Source organism: Talpa europaea, assembly GCF_964194135.1.
Source record: "Talpa europaea genome assembly, chromosome: 2".
Lineage (NCBI taxonomy): Eukaryota > Metazoa > Chordata > Mammalia > Eulipotyphla > Talpidae > Talpa > Talpa europaea.
In genome coordinates, this window is record NC_140068.1 from 26846357 (window position 1) to 26862743 (window position 16387).

A 16387-nucleotide genomic window follows, 5' to 3' on the forward strand; every position below is an offset into this window, starting at 1 on the left:
ATTTAGAAATATGAATAATTGTCATTCTTAAAGACTATTTAGTCCAATACAGGAATAACTCCTAAAAATCAAAAGGGAATCACCAAATAATCCAATGTAAACATGGACAAAGACTATATAAACAAGTCATTGAAAAGGTGGTTGAAAATGTTTTACATGTTTGAAAAAGCTGCTCACTCTCACCCATAAAGTCACATAAAGTAAAATGTATTTTACCTATCAGTTTGGTAAAAATAAAAAAGTTTGTTAACTTTGTATTGGCAAGATTCTACAGAAACAGACATACAGTATTGCTAGTAGGGATATAAACTGGGAACATTCTCTTTGACTCATCAAGTTTAATTCTAGGAAATTATAGAGACACATGCAAACTGACATGTGAACACTAAAACATTTCCATAGCAAAAGATACAAATTATAAATTCCATATATACAGAGTATTCTATCTTAACTTTATTCTAGAATAATTTAAGCTGCTCCCTATTACCATATATCTACATTATATAGGTGTCTTATATGTCATTGTATGTCATCTGCTGGCATATGTATTAATTAATGGAGAACAACTTAAATTATTATAGGAGACAGAAGGTGGAATAGGATGCATTTGTATAACAGAATGATGCAGACAGTAATGAACTGAGATGAACTAATCTCCAAACTAAGTTAAACAAAAAAGCAAATTCCAAAGCAACATGAGACATATGTTATCATTTGGTTTAAGATGGGGAGGGGAGGATTTGTGTAGCGATATAGCTAAGAAGCACATACAATTTTCTAGGAATGGAAGATAACTGGTAACAGTAGTCACTTTAAAAGATGCACATCTAAACCCAGAAGACCAAGTCTAGGAGGGGCACACTTCATATTCTAGTACTTTTAGATCTAAATACCATGACTGTATTACCAATTCAAGGAATTCACTATAAACTCTTTTTTAAAAAAATGTGAAAGTCTCTATTGTGAATTTACAAAAAATAATTATAGAATAAACGCATATGTAATTGCTATTATATTTAAATTTAAATATTCTTAATGTCGATGTACTCATCCTAATTTATTATTCATCACTTTTAAAAACTATCTACATATACATAAAGGTTTCAATGGCAGATTTATTACATACCACAATGAAATATAATTAAGTAATTTAAACCAGGGGTCAGCAAACCACCAACCCACTACCCATTTTTATAAATATAGTTTTACTAGAACTATGTTCATTCACTTGTATACTTCTATGGCAGCTTTCATGACAAGAATAGAGTTTTGTTGTGACACAACCATGTGGCCCAGAAAGCCTAAAATATTTATATCTGGCCTTTTCAGAAAAAGTTTACTGAGCCAATTTTTAGCACAGGGGCAGCAGTATCTACTCAGAACATTTGGTGTCTATGTTTTTAACTGATTTTAAATTGTCTATGATAAAAATATTTTTATTATAGTTAATACAATGTTGTAATTCAGTTTGAGATTTTTGTTGTAAAATGTTGAAAACTTCGGTGACTCATTTTCATTCTCCCAAAGCCACGATGTTTACATGCAATTTCATGCCAGCTTTTATCACCTAGTTTTTCAGTAGCACTAGAAGTATGCCTCTGAAAATCAGGGAATGAAAGCTGCTAAATGGTGAGGAGGACGAGCATAAGTATGGCAGTGTGTGCGCACGGAGAAGGTGCCCACACACAAATGTAGTCACCCTTCCAGAAACCACATTAACACTATCATAAAAATCAACAAGAGAAATTATCACGTTTGAGAAATTATCTCGAGTCACATATCCCATGTCCTACACAGACAACAGGAACAAGAACATTAATTTCATATCAGCATTCCAGTTTCTTTGCCCTAATAAACGGTGCTTTCCAGATGGGCCCATACCTCCTTGAACAGCTTCGCTGGCACTGCCACAGCTCTTTCCTCCTCCAGGTAGGATGCCCAGCACCAAGCTTTCTTTCCTTTAGGAGGCAAACCTGAAGTGAGACCAAATGACAAATTTCTCAATCAAAAAAGTTAAGACGTACACTGTGAATGCTCACTGTCCTGAGTATTACTCCACCTGACTCTTCTCTTACTTCCATGGCTCATATTTCTCAGTCTCTTTTCCTGGCTCCTCTTCCCAAAAAGGAGAGTCAAGAAGTGAAGGGTGATGTATGTCCACAGTTACGAGGATAGAAGAGTGAGCAGAAGAACTTAAGCGAAGACGATATTGCATGAGGTCTAGTTGTAACGGTATCATGCAAGCTAAGTAAGTGGGAGCCCCTAGAAGCAGGGGCTCAGAAATTTTTCCTAAAAGGCCAAGAAGTATAAGACTGAGAAAAGGCCAGGGCACTGAGTGGTAAGGGAGTAGCTCCAAATCTTGGAGTACACACACACACACACACACTCATGAGCCAGATTTTGAGCCACAGAATACACGAGAAACAAAGAGCTGATGTCATTTAATATCAATTTTATTGGGGACTAATCCTTTCACAAATAATGGAAATGAACTGAAGAATATAACAGCTTGATGAGTAGCAAAATGGAAGAAAAGGTATATTGGGAATGATACTAAGAAACAGCTAAGATGGATTTCAGGATGACAGAAACTACCTTAGAAGCTACAGGGGGGAAATAAATTACTGAAGCAAAAAGGTGAAGAAGGGCCACTCCTCTGAGAGTAGAAATGAAAGGGAAGGAGAAAAACTGTTTAAAGACCTTTTTTGAGCAATTAAGATGAAATGGAGGAATACATCCAAACACTGGAGACAAGCACTTGGCTTATGCAGCAATTTACAGGGAAAACATGATCAGTGGTCAGGAGGGGGGACATACAGTGAAGGGAGCTAAAATGAAGGAGCAACAAGCAGATGTGGCAGGTCAGGGGGGAAGCCCCACAGGGGACACTAAGTCTCTTTCAATAAAGCTGTGAGTCAAGTGTTAAAGGGACAGGCCTAGGACTAGATTCTTTATGAAACTGAAGAGTTGTCTGAGTACCACACGAGGAAGCTGTGATTTCAAAGCAACATTAAAAACCTAAAGCCTTAGGAAATGAACAAGAACAGAGGTTTTAGAGAAAGTGCAGATGTAGAAGAAACCAAGTCAATGGAAAAAATATAGGAAAACGTCTTCATGTTTGCCTTGACCCTACTTGAAAGTCATTCATTTCCATTTTTTCCCCTTATCTACTTTTTCAAAACCCTAATTTCTATTGACAAAATTTAATCAAGGTAACACCCAAAGCAACACTTTAACTATCATAGTGCGTACTACAATTAAGGTCAAAATTCCACTTGTGTGAAATATTTTCAATTTCATAGTTACAAATAAAACATTTCTTTCATGAACTCACCCTGTTTTAATACAGCTGAGTCACCCCGTCTTTTCCTGCGGGCTCTCTGCGAACCCCTCAGGATTCTTCCATCTTGTTTGTTCTCCTACAGTAAGAAAGAAAAATTATGATTTTTTAAAGTTCATGGAACTGGCACCAATGAAAAGTCAGGGCTGTCACTAAGATTTCTGTACTTTTCTCCAATTTAACTTCATAACTTTTGAGGAAAGTAAGAATATAGGTCATTTGAGAACTGTGTTGCTTTTGGCCTGCGGTCATCACAAAACAAGAACGTTTCCAAGAATTACACTCTGGAAATTGCACAGATACTGCTCCTGCCTCCCTGAAACAATTTCTTCTCTCAACTCCTTGGCCACTCAGTTCTGGTTTTCCTCATACCTCACAGGCACCCCTTCCTCAGTCCCTTTGTTAGTGTCTCTTCTCATCCAGTTCCCTTCTCTTCTCTCTCCAATCCCACTCCCAAGGTTTTCGAGATAATCTAGACACCAAATATCCCAGTCCATGTCTTCGACCACTTCTTCCTATGCCTCACTCAGCTGTCTAGTGAGCATCCAAACTCCCAACAGTCATAGGACTCTAGGCTCTAGAGTCTACTTTTGTCTTCCCAGTCTCAATAAATGGCATGATAATCCAGCCATTGTTCAACCCCCCAAAATCTAAGAGTTATCCATGGTTCTCCTCTCCTCTCATATGCCTCTAACAGCCACCCTAAATCCACTTACTTCCATCATACGCAGCACCCACATCTAGTCTACTGCCATCAACTCCCAACTGGTTTTCCTGACTCCACTTTCTCACATGTCAAAGCTAGGGTGGTCATTTAAAAACATAAATTATATTAAATTATACCACTGCCTCCAGCTTTCCAGCACATTCAGAATAAAATAAAAACCATTACTCTGATGTACCATAATGCCTGGAACACGACATGAACCACATATACGGCACCAGCTTCACCTTACTTCCCCTCCCCTAATGCCCGAAGGTTCCACCACATAGTTCTTCTACAAAACACACTACCCATGTTCTTGCCTTGGGACTTTTCCCTGGAAGTTTCATTGCCTAGGGGGCTCCTCACTCATAGTTGGTCCCCATTTACTTATTTATTTAAATTTAATTTAATATATATTACATGATTCTTTTTTGTGCAATGCATGCTTTCTCCTCTCAGGTGTAGTCCCCATAAAATTCCCACCACCAATTTACCCGTGCACCATCACAATAGTTCCTTATGTAAGAACACATTCCCTCCCCTGTTTTGATGAGAATTCCCCTCCACTGCAGAGTATCTCTGATTAGTAGCTGCCCATTAATTTTTGTTTTTTAATTTATTATAATTATTTTCTTCCTAGTCCTTTATTTGGATCCCCTACATTCCTTCTATAAGTGAAACCATCTGATATTCTCTTTTTCCTTCTGGATTATTTCAATGAGCATAATCCTTTCCAGCTCCATCCATGTTGCTGTGAATGGCATGAGTTTATCTTTTTGATTGCTTAATAGTATTCCACTGTGTATATGCACCACATCTTCTTGATCTAGTCATATATTTTTGGTCATTTGGGTTGGTCCCTTTTGTTACTCAGATCACATAGTTCATGTCACCTTCTCTGGCACAATCCAAATTAAAGTACTCAGCCAATCTGAATGCCTTACTATAATTCTTAGCCTAGTACTTGTACAAGCTGATATTTTTCCTGTTTACTTTATGTTCCCTTAAAGAGAATATAATGCTCCATCCTCCTGCTCTCTTATCCAACCCAGCATTCTCAGCTCCTAGCATATTGACCAGCAAGTAATCTTTGTTCAGTACTGATCTGCAGGAAAATGCTTCAAGACCTCAAAGTTTCTTTTTCACACAGAACTACTAGTATACACTTCACAGACAAAATATTTATGTTTTATTAGCACATTTTGAATTAGTTTTCCTCAAATATAGCTAACACTTATCTCCCATTTTCTATCTCCTTACATAGTTTTATGAGGTGTATCCAGTTGTTTGCTACTGAGAAAAACTGAAGATTCATTTGCAAAACTGAAGATTTTACTGTTGCCTCTTTTGCTGCAACAATAAATTCCAGGACATCCAACTTCTTCACCATAAAGAACGGGTACTACTATTTAATATTCATATTTTGAGATGAGGACAGTAGCACCCAGAGGGTGAGTAGGTAGGTAACCTACTGGTGGTAAAGCAGCTGCAGAACAAGCACTTCCACTGGGATGCTCCATGGTAGCGGCCTTGGGATACTCACCATTTCATCATCTCTCTCTTCATCCTCCTTGGAGTCAGCTTTCAGAGACAACTTTGGCTTTTTCTTCCGACTACACTTGGAATCCTCTTCCTCATTGTCTTCCATGTCTCTCTCTTCCTTCTGATCTCTGTTGTGTTTACAAACCCAAAATAGTGACAGGAAACAATACCTATCAAACATCTACATATTTATTGCCAGTGTGAAATTTAAAAAAAAAATTCACCGCTCAAAGGAAAATATTTAATATTAGGAGAAATGTGTAGGCATTAAGAATGCCATTGGTAATGAATAGTTTAAACCATTACCATACATGACAGAGCCACAGTAGAGGGGGAAATCAACTACACATTAATTTCAAAAGGGAAGCAGTACCATATAGGAAACAGGTTCTAACAAGTTTAAAATGATTCGTCTTTCACATCTGCCATCCATACTAATAACAGAATTTGGAGATATTTTAGTCTTCAGAGCAATTTTAAAGAAAGTAATTCGCAATTATTAAAAAAATGAACAAGTCCAGCTAAAAAAGGTCAAGTGTAACTTTGTAAATTATCAGTTGCCCAACAAAAACAGATAATTCCCAAACCCATATTCATTAAAATATATGAGAAATTCAACTAAAACATAAATGTCAAGCCATTTATTTGTAATCTACAATACTGAGCAAGAAATATGCCTTCTTTATGATAAGTTGAACTTAGTCAGTCAATCCCCAAATGGCAAAGTCACACACCATCAGCCATAGCTGATCTCTGTCTCTTAATCCTCAGTCTGTCCTGAAGTCAGCACTAGCAAAACTCATTACACAATTCATTATGGCCATCTTTATTCAGCTGATATCTAATCAGTGGAAGCTTTATTCCATATCTGGAGTTTTAGCTATCTAAGAATCCCCGCAAAAAAACCAAAAAACTGTATTTCCATAAATACCAGCATCATCAAAATGTTTATGTAACAGTCCAGAAAAATCTAAAAACTCTTAGCTAGGGAGCTATCAAATTATTGCAAACAAATGGCTAAAAAAAAGAGGCAGAGATTGCACTGCAGGTAGGACATAAGCAGAACAACTAAGATCAGACGTGACTGAAATCTCTATCTATCATCAGGATTAGGGTCCACGTGCTTCCAAAGCCTCAGGGGAAAAAAAGGCATGGATGGGGGACAAATGTCAAAATGTCTGTAATTCCCAAGCACCCTGAGTTTGGACTCTAAAACCCATTTTAATGATGGAATCGGGCAAAAACCTACTTGTCTTTGATATGCCGAGCGCAATTCTGGCTGCAATAGTTTCCTCCAGAAAGACACTCATCTACATTGCCATACTGACAACAGTTCTCACAGAATTGAAGCCCTTCTACTTTCATTGGATCCTTCAACCTGAAAGGCATCCCAGTCTTCTCTGAAAAGACTAAAAGATGAAAAGAAGGGAAAAAATTAAAACCATGACAGAAAACATTTCAAATACATTTAAACTTTTCCTTCTAATAATTTTGTTAGCAAAACTTAATTTATTGTTAGCACACTAAAAGAGTAGTATTTGTTGAATGAATGATTAAACTACAGAGTTTGGGAAAGAGAAGCAGATGGGTTTGGCAGGAACCACTTACATAACACAAATCATTTACATAACAAAAAAATCCTGCAGAAAAATAAACAAAGGATTTTTCTACAGAACTGAAATAAAACGAAGACAAATTCATTTGTCACTGAAATCAGAAGATGAAGCCATCAATCTATACAATCCTATTTTATATGTTTTTGACAAAATTTAAAAAGGGTTCTCTATGTTATTTCTTCTTTATACCTTTTGATCAGTGATTCTGATTTACTTAACTGGCTAACTGGTTAATCAACATCTCTGTTTTATTCTTAGAGCAGCCCATCTCCCCAGAATATAATAATCCAAATCATTTAGATATAATATAATAATTCCAAATCATTTAGAAACTCACATTTCCTTTTGCCTGGATTGTTAAGCTAATCATTCATTCAGCAAACATTTACTAGGCACCAATTTATGCTAGACACTGATAAAGACAGTATAGACCTTGCCCAAAAGAGCGCACAGTCTAGGAGAGAAGACAGGCAAGAAAACCCATATTTATAACCAAATGTGATACATGCAATTATTGAAGCATGAACAAGTTCCAGAAGTAGTACAGAGGAAGAAGCGATTCATTCGGCCTGGAGTGAGAACAGGGAAGGACTTTTTGAAGACCAAACAGAAATTTACCAACTGGACAAAGAAAGAAATGGCATCCCAGCCAGAAGAAACAGCATGAGCAAGGGCAAGGAAAACCAGTTGGTATGTTGGGAGAATTACATGTAATTTAGTGCTGCTGGCAGTGCCAGAACATAAAGCACAAAGAACAGAACAGAGAGTGGAGAGACTAAGCAAGCAGGTAGGTGTAGGTCACCCAAGATCTTTATATGTTTTGTGAAAGAGATAATAAGAAATCAGCAAAGCATCAGATAAGCAAATCTATATAAGTTCGTCTAACTTCAGTGTGCAGACACTTGGTGAAATTAGAAGCAGAGTGGTTCTTTCGGAGATTTCTATAATAGTTCAGGTGAGAGCTGTAAGGGTTTAATTAAGACAGTGGCAATGTTAATGGGTACAAAAGGCCAGATATGAGACATATTTAGCAAAAGAAAACCAAGACAATTAAGTAACAGTCTATGGGGCTGGAGTAGAATAAATTCAGGATGACTCCTATATTTTTTGATTGTCCACTGTGTGGATGTTGTTACCATCAACTGAAATATGGGGTACAGAAGGAAGAGCAGATTTAGGGGGAGGGGAGAAAAGAAGTAGAAAATGAATCGCATTTCAGACATGTGGAGTTTGAGGTACCTGAGGGACATCCAGGTGGAGATGTCCAGTAGGCAGGTGGAAATACGGGCCTGGAGCTCGGGGGAGAGGTCGGGGCTGGAGATATAGATTTAGGAGTCATCAGCATATAGGTGTTAGTTACAACCATTGGAGTAGATGAGAAAAAAGTGTCAGGCTTTTGGCTGAATCACCTGGGTAGGCTATTATAACACGGATTTACTTAATAATTTCCAAATTAACCTTGTGCTCTTATAGATCTGACATTAGGAAAGAAGACAGTTTATAGTAATTTTAAAACATAAAAGCTGGGTTCACATCAGTTTCATTATATAAATTGACCTAAAAACATGTGACATGAAGATCACCCAGGATTTTCAAAGTTCCAGCCTATTATAAAATCTTAGATATTCTCATATTAAAACTCACAAAAGAAAGATGACAATGCAGATGAGTTGCTCTTACCTTCTTGAGCAGTTGGCACCATCCAAGTTGTGGTAGCTGTTGCTTTTTTAACATTTTCCATCTCACTCTCATCTGTAATAACTTCTAGGGCTCCAAACTCATTTACCCGAAACTAACAATGACACAGCAGAAAGAAGAAACATTTACAAAAGTGCTCTGAAGAGTAATCATTTAATAGCTGACAAAGTCTTTCAGCAAATTAATTTTGTTCTAAGCTAATTTACACAGTTATATCTTGATAAGGCTTCTACCAATGCCCTTTGCATTTACTAGTTTGGGCATTCAGGAACGGGGGAAAGCACAAAGCAGCAAGGTACTAAGAGATCAACCCTAGAATGTCTTGTAGAGTTACCAGGTCATTTATATGGCCTGCAATTTCAAACACCATTTTTTGGCTAAGACTTTTTTTTTTTTTTTTTAGAGGCATGTTTTATTTATTTATTTATTTGTTTGTTTGGTTTTTTTTTTGTTTATACATGCACTGGGTACAGTCAGAAGTGCGGGAGGGTGAGAGAATTCACCAGAGCCAGAGCGGGGAGCAGAGCAGGCAGAAGGACCGAAGCACACTGCTGAGGGGAGCAGCGGGCGGCAGAAGAGGTCTGCGCACCATGTGGGACCCTCCTCCGGTGGCCGGGGAGCAGCCGGGGATCGAACCGGTGCCGCAGAGGCCGCGGGCAGCTTCGCAACCCAGTGCTCAACCGCTGCGCCACCAGGGAGGCCCTTGGCTAAGACTTTTTAAATGTTACCTTGCTGCTTATTGAATAATCAAAGTGAGTAGTAGTAAAGTTACTGTTTTCCCTGGAATAAACTTATCTCACCCAAGTTCACCTAGTTCAGAAAGGAGTATCTCTCTTCCAGAAATGAGACACATCCACATCCTATATTCCAAGATGTGAATGAGGAAAGTGGAAACAAAAATCCTGAGCCTCAGCTCTCTGCTTCCTTTCTCTCACTGCTCCGTTATATTCACCTCTAATCCTCCCAAACACCTGGAAACATCTGTGAACAAGTCGACTAGCTCTGAGCCACCCATTTTACTAGGGCATTCTGATTTCATAGAAAAATTGTTGAAAGTGTTGAAAATTTCCTCTCACCTCATGATGAGTTTAAAACAAACTGCACTACTCCAACAGCCTACGCATACTGGGTGTGCTAAAGGCTAAACCCCTACATAGGTCTAGGGACCCCATCCTCTGAAGCATTTAAGTTTACTCTCACATGTGTGAGATTCAAAGTTTTCTGGATTCCTTCTTTTTTCTTATAAAACAGAATATTAGGAATCCACTAATTTTAATAGGTGATGAAGAGCTAGGAAGCTCAAAATTCAAAAGGATAAAACTTACAGCCAAAAGTTTTTATAGCTTTCACGGAAATATCTGTGACCATGCAGATATGTGGTATTTAAATAAGATCTTCCATTTCCCAATCTAAAAAATCTATTTGCCAATTGCATGCCAACAGAATTATTTATTTTACCAAATTAGATTTAGAGTACAGGTCAGAAAAATCTTAAGCAAGAAATGCCAATAATTATTCTTTCCAACAGGTGAAAGTGGCACCTTAAATAATTCCTTACTCACAGTCCACAATTTTTAAATGCTTTCTATATTGACTGACATTAAGTAGTTAAAGAAAATGAAATGTCTTTTCCCTACCACATATTCCAGATACCAGTTCCAAGGTAACATGTGTATACTATACCTAGCTGGTTCACCTACAATGTCAGTCTAGGAGGTGGCAAAAGTTACATGAAGGAACAGAGCTAGAAATAACTACTTTGGGGGGAAATAGTTTAAGATGTTTGAATGATCAACTCTGAAAACAATATATTTCAAAACAAAGCTGACAGTACCATCTACTGGGCAAGCACAGAAAAAACAGGCCATGGTGATTATTAATTAATAACATTAAAGAACATGAAGGAAAATCAATTCTGAATGAAAATTCTAAAAATAATTGGCAAAAAGCAGCTTTCAAAAGAAAACAGGCATGAACTTAATGATTCAATTTAGATGAGTAATTTACTTTGATGATATGTTGGCATCAATTTAAACATATTTGACAATTACAAAATGTGAGAACTGGCACTAAAAATGTACATTGAACAGAAAGTCTCCTGTGAGCTACATTTCCAAATTGCTGCTGAACTGCAAAACCACCCGGCATTTCAAACACTGAGAAAGAAAAGCACTGGTGGGACTTTCAAATAAAAATTTGCACCTATGATACCTGGCAATTTTAGATTCAAATACTCTCAAAGTTTTTAACTTTTAACATTTAACATTCCCACAATACAACATTTAACCCCAATCATTGTTTCCTTTTTCTAGCATTTATTGCCAGCAACTGACCTCCTTTAAGCACAAAGTAAAGATGCAATGGCACTCATGGTCACAGTTAACTCCTGTAAGCCAGGCATCCACAGATGGACTTTAGGGGTTGAGGAATCCCAAAAAATATATGGAAAATTATGGGATGGACACACACCTTCTGGGGATAGGATTCATAGGATCTATCAGATTCTCAAACTATCCTATAATCCCAGAAAAGTAAAGGACATCTACTCTCACTGAAGTTACATTATCTCTAAAAATAAAACCTCAAGGCGATTTTAAAGTATCTTGTTACATGTAGAAAGACCTAGTTTCTTTTCACTTCTCAATTTCGATACACTGTGTCTTCTACAATATCACAACTGTAGAAAACATTAAACATAGGTTGTTAGGTGCTAGTAACATTACTGGCATTCCAGAGATTTAATTGCAGAAAAACTGACATATTTCCTAACATTATTTTACCCAATAGGCCACTCGGGCTCTGGAACTGGTAATGCTTTTATGAATGGCTTTAAAACCATGGAAACAACATAATCGCTGTCATTTTAAAAAGTTATTTGCTCTTTTAATCTAGAAAACCAAAAAGCTGTATAAAAATCTATCAAGTGACTCTATACAACCAACAACATGAAAATTATAAACAATTTATTAAGCAAATCAACTGACATCAGCTGACGTAACTATTTTTGTAGGTAGAGAGAGCCAGGTCAATCAAAAAACAATTATGTCTAAAATCTACAAATGGTTGCAAAAGTTTTATTTATTTACTTATTTGGCTAGGTTTCAACTACCTTTAATTGATTCAATCTCATCTTTATTTTTGCTTGTAGAGGCAAAGGTTCTTTTCCCTATTTTTGCCTGTCTTTAAGAGACAGTGCTTAGATTACTATTTTTGTTTTATTACTTTGAATGATTAAATCTGCATTCTACTTACTAGTCCTGTTTTAGGGACAAAGATATTTGGTAACTAAATTATTCTGACCATTAATCAAGACAAGGCAAAACCATGCACCAAGAGCACATGTTAAAGTTCCTGCTAGGTTTCTGTGTTGCTGCTGCAGGGTCGTGCTCTTGGGTAAGTGGCAACTACTCTTACCAGATAAGAAGCTATCTATTGCTCTCAGGCGTCTATCTGCATTTTACTGAGAGACTCCAAAGCACTAAATCCCTTCGACCCCGAGGAATGACTCCCTGTGGATAAATTTCAGATATCATTAGAAGTTCAGACAGAGAAACTGCTCAGGGAGAGAGAGTCCTATACCAGGTACCTTTCCAACCTACTTAGTAGCCTGCTTGTTCTTGTGGCTAGCCCTGAGATATTAATGTATAAATACCAATTTGCATTTTAAAAGATCAAGTTAGCCAACAGTCAAGTTTCGAAGCTTGTTAAAGCAAAAATGTTGCTTAATATTTTCAAGAGGGCCTCCCTGGTGGCACAGGGGTTAAAGACAGCGCTATCAAGCTACTGCCAGCCACTGCTGCACAAGTTCTATCCCAGGCCAGCCAGGGAGTAACCAACATGGACAGCAGACAGATCCTGCCTCACCCACTGCTCCCCTCAGCAGTGTACTTCAGTACATTTGTTTGTTCTACTCCCCACTCTCTCTGGTGAATCCTCTCAACACCCCCTCCCGTACCCCCACTGCACCTCTGGCTTACACCCCAGTTCTTGGATGCATAAATAAATAAATTAAAAAAAATATTTTCAAGAGGGTCATGTTTCCCTTAACACTTGTACTTTCTTAGTCCCTCTTCCAGTAGTCCTTCTCTTTCCCTCCTTCCTTCCCTGCCCCTCCCAAAGTCTTCCCCAAGACACCTATTTTTCAAGCACCTGAAAGTTACATGACATCTGCTCTTCAAAGCCTTCCTGATCCCTCCAGCTAAAGTGACCTTTCTTCCTCTAAACTGCTGTCACATTTTCCTCCCATCACTCTTGATGTGAAAATGTTTTCCTTCTTTAGACTATAATACAATAGTGATAAGAAAATCCATTTTAATTTCAGAAAAGCCTGGTTTTAAGACATGCTTCTGCCAATAACTAACTGACCTTGAGCAAATGAATTACTCTGAGTCTGTTTCCCCATTTGTAAACTGACAACAATGATAGAAACTATCTGACTCAAAAAGAGTAAGTAAAGTTAATAAAATTTAAAAATGCTGGTAATGTGCTCATGGAGAACAGTCATCCCTTCGTTCTATTACTGTACCCAAACAAGGAGTTTTTGCACTCTGCTTTATGTACAGTTGGTTGGTCCAGTGTGGAGAGAGGAAAGAGGATTCTAGCAACAGGAAACACAAAGAGGGACCAAGGTGTGAACTAATGGTCTGGGCTGGAAAGGTTAGAAGATAGCCACTAAGAAGTGAGATGAGATGCATCCAGACAGGAAAGTCGGTGCCAAAAAAAACTAAGTTTGCAGTAAATTTAAGGGATTTAAACTTTACCATGAAAAATATGGGAAACTGCTGAAAAGATTTTAAAAGCAGAAGACTGACATAACATGACTGGCCAGCTATCAGGAGCCTTACACAGAAATGTTTTCTTCAAAACAGCAATAAAATGAACTATATAAAAACTTGTTTGCATAAGAAACTGACTTCCCTGTATCAGCTGATTGTACTAGCTGAATGAACTTCGGCTGGCTATCTCCGGCTAGCATGCTGTTTGTTAGGAAATCTACATATTTATACCCAATGAAAAAGAGTCTTCAAGAGTGTAAAATAGGCAAACCATGATGTAAGAGTAAATTTGATGATTTGTTCAAGGTTCTTTCTAATATCTTGATTGTGTGAAAAAATCAATTTCTCAATCAGTTCACTTAAGCAACTTGGATATCAATAGAAGGAGCAACTGAATTGAAATCCTAAGCAACGTAATTAACTGGTTAATTTCTGAATTTCCTCATATACAAAATAATTTTTTAAATTGTCCTTTTCTTTTTTACATGGAACATCAAAATGTCTATAGTACATGAAGTGAATTAGATACATGGAAATTACCCAGGTAAACAGATGAGCCTAAAAGACAAATCAAATAACCCAGATTATGTAATACTCACTAAATGACTCAATTATTTGATTACTTTAATAACAGTAATAGACTAATTCCGAAAATCCAATCCTTAGAAAACCTTCAGGCAATTCTAATTTTTTTAGGGATGGAAAATCCACTCTATGGTCAAAAATCTAACTGAACAAAAGTTATAAATTTCATCACCTACTTGACACAAAAAAAGCCACTGAGTAGAAATGGGATAAAAATGTTTAAGAGTAAGAGAATGAGGCACTTTTTAAAAGGCGGTCTAAATAATACAGCACAAAGCCAAAACATATATAGTTTGTTTCTTACATATATTATTTCTTTTCCAATTTTCATGACATAGGTCCTAAATCCCCCTTTTATAAATAAAGATTCTGAAACTCAGTGAGTTTAATAACTTGACAAAGCTATATGGCTGACATTATCAGAGTCTAAGAAACCATTTTTCTCTCTCAAACACTTAAGCATCCCATTTCCATCATATCTAATCCAGATGGACATTTGAAGAACATTAGTAATAAAATCCTTAGTATTCATTTAATTCCTTATTTTGCTGAGGAGGAAACTGGCCCAAAGAGACTGACTTGCTCAGGGTCACAAAGAACTAAAACTACAAACCAAATCTCTCTGGATTTCACTAAGCTCACTGCAACATATTTTGTTAAGCTAAACTCAAGAAAGATATGTTGGCACACTGCACTTAATTAAGCTTAACCCAACTAAAATCTAAGTGCTTTTCCAAAGACAGACAGGTAGACCAGCCAAATCGCACTACTGAGGATGAACTAGGAAAGGCTTGGTTAAGATAGTTGCCAAGAAGTCACTAAAAGTAAGCCAATATTAGAGGTCAGGAATTTCAATTCAAGACTGTCTAGAACACCTGGATTAGAGAGGCAAGCCAAGTAACAGACTATTAAGGAGATGGGAAGTTCAAACACCTGAGTGACCAAGTACAAACACAAAGTCTGAAGGGTCACAGACAGGTTCAAGGTCCCAGAGATAGGACCAGAGCAAAAGCAAATAAAAACTGAGAGATAGGGGTGGCTGACATCCCAGATGAGTGCTTGCACAACCATGTTTCATGGGGCAGCAGATCTGATCATGGAGTACGTTTTGGGGGTTGGGGAAACGGAGCAGGGTGAGCACATTACAAAAGAAGCACACTGAAGCATCACTTTCTAAAGAGTGTTTTCATCTGTACAAAAGTAGTCTGATTTATAGGCAAGACTACCTTTTGAACAAATGATTATATAAGAATCCAAATTTATAGTGTAATTTAAAGGAGGTAAGGAGTCCTGCTTATTCAATATTATCCAGTCTTGAAATGAGAAAATCAGGACACAGGGAGGGTGGTTATCCACTTAAAGTTACAGAGTTCATTGTTACAAAATATTAGAAGCTAGGTCTTCTAAGTCTATCATTTCCACATTTCTTGGCCAACATGACAGACTCAAAATGGAAATGATCTTCCTTGAGGCCATAAATCAAATTTTGCACAATGAACACATACTAAGAAATATCCCCTAGTCCCTGTGCCAAGTGATAAAGGTATGTGCCCAGCCATCAGCATTTCAGTTTGTCTTGAGAGTGCATTGGAAAGGTCTAATCATCTCAGAAAACCCACGGCGTTATACTCAATGGTTTTCATTCTTATTTCACATATATGTACTCAAATATATTTTACTAATAAACACACAGACACATTAGGAAATCTATAATTTATATAATAGACAGCTTACCTTTAAGTCGCTTCCTGGTAAAGTACCTACTCCATCTTTCCAGTCCATAACACTGAACACATCAAACTCTTGACCACTTGTGCTAGAGGCAGATTCAGTCATGATTTAATTTTTAACCTGGAAGAGGGGAGGAAAGCATATCACTAAGTATTTCACATACAAATTTTAGGGGTCATTACTTTAGTTTCCTTTAATTACATAATTTTCTTGATCACAATATTCCATATTTATAGAGCTAGAAATAACTGCTTCAAAAACATCATTAACATTTTTCCTCATGCAATCCATGATAAATTATAGAAGAAGTATTAATAGAATTTCTAAGTGAAACAGAAAGTGTCAAGTAAACTTTTGCTATTCTTAAAAAAAAAAGAAATTCATTGTTTCATAG

At 37.1% G+C, this 16387-nt stretch overlaps 1 protein-coding gene across 2 annotated transcripts in view; it reads right to left on the reverse strand.

Moving 5' to 3' along the window:
• Positions 1 to 16113, reverse strand: part of L3MBTL3 (L3MBTL histone methyl-lysine binding protein 3) — a gene marked incomplete at both ends in the record, with an annotated part of 87245 nt that extends 71132 nt beyond the window's left edge. The window contains 7 exons of one of the 2 annotated variants that reach the window (XM_084227692.1): positions 1882 to 1973; positions 3335 to 3419; positions 5590 to 5716; positions 6838 to 6997; positions 8444 to 8518; positions 8885 to 8996; positions 15997 to 16113. In XM_084227692.1, the coding sequence (XP_084083818.1) occupies positions 1882 to 1973; positions 3335 to 3419; positions 5590 to 5716; positions 6838 to 6997; positions 8444 to 8518; positions 8885 to 8996; positions 15997 to 16098 (753 nt within the window). The remainder of the gene's footprint in view (positions 1 to 1881; positions 1974 to 3334; positions 3420 to 5589; positions 5717 to 6837; positions 6998 to 8443; positions 8519 to 8884; positions 8997 to 15996) is intronic. The other variant, XM_084227693.1, reaches the window with a different exon arrangement.
• Positions 16114 to 16387: the final 274 nt, after the last annotated feature.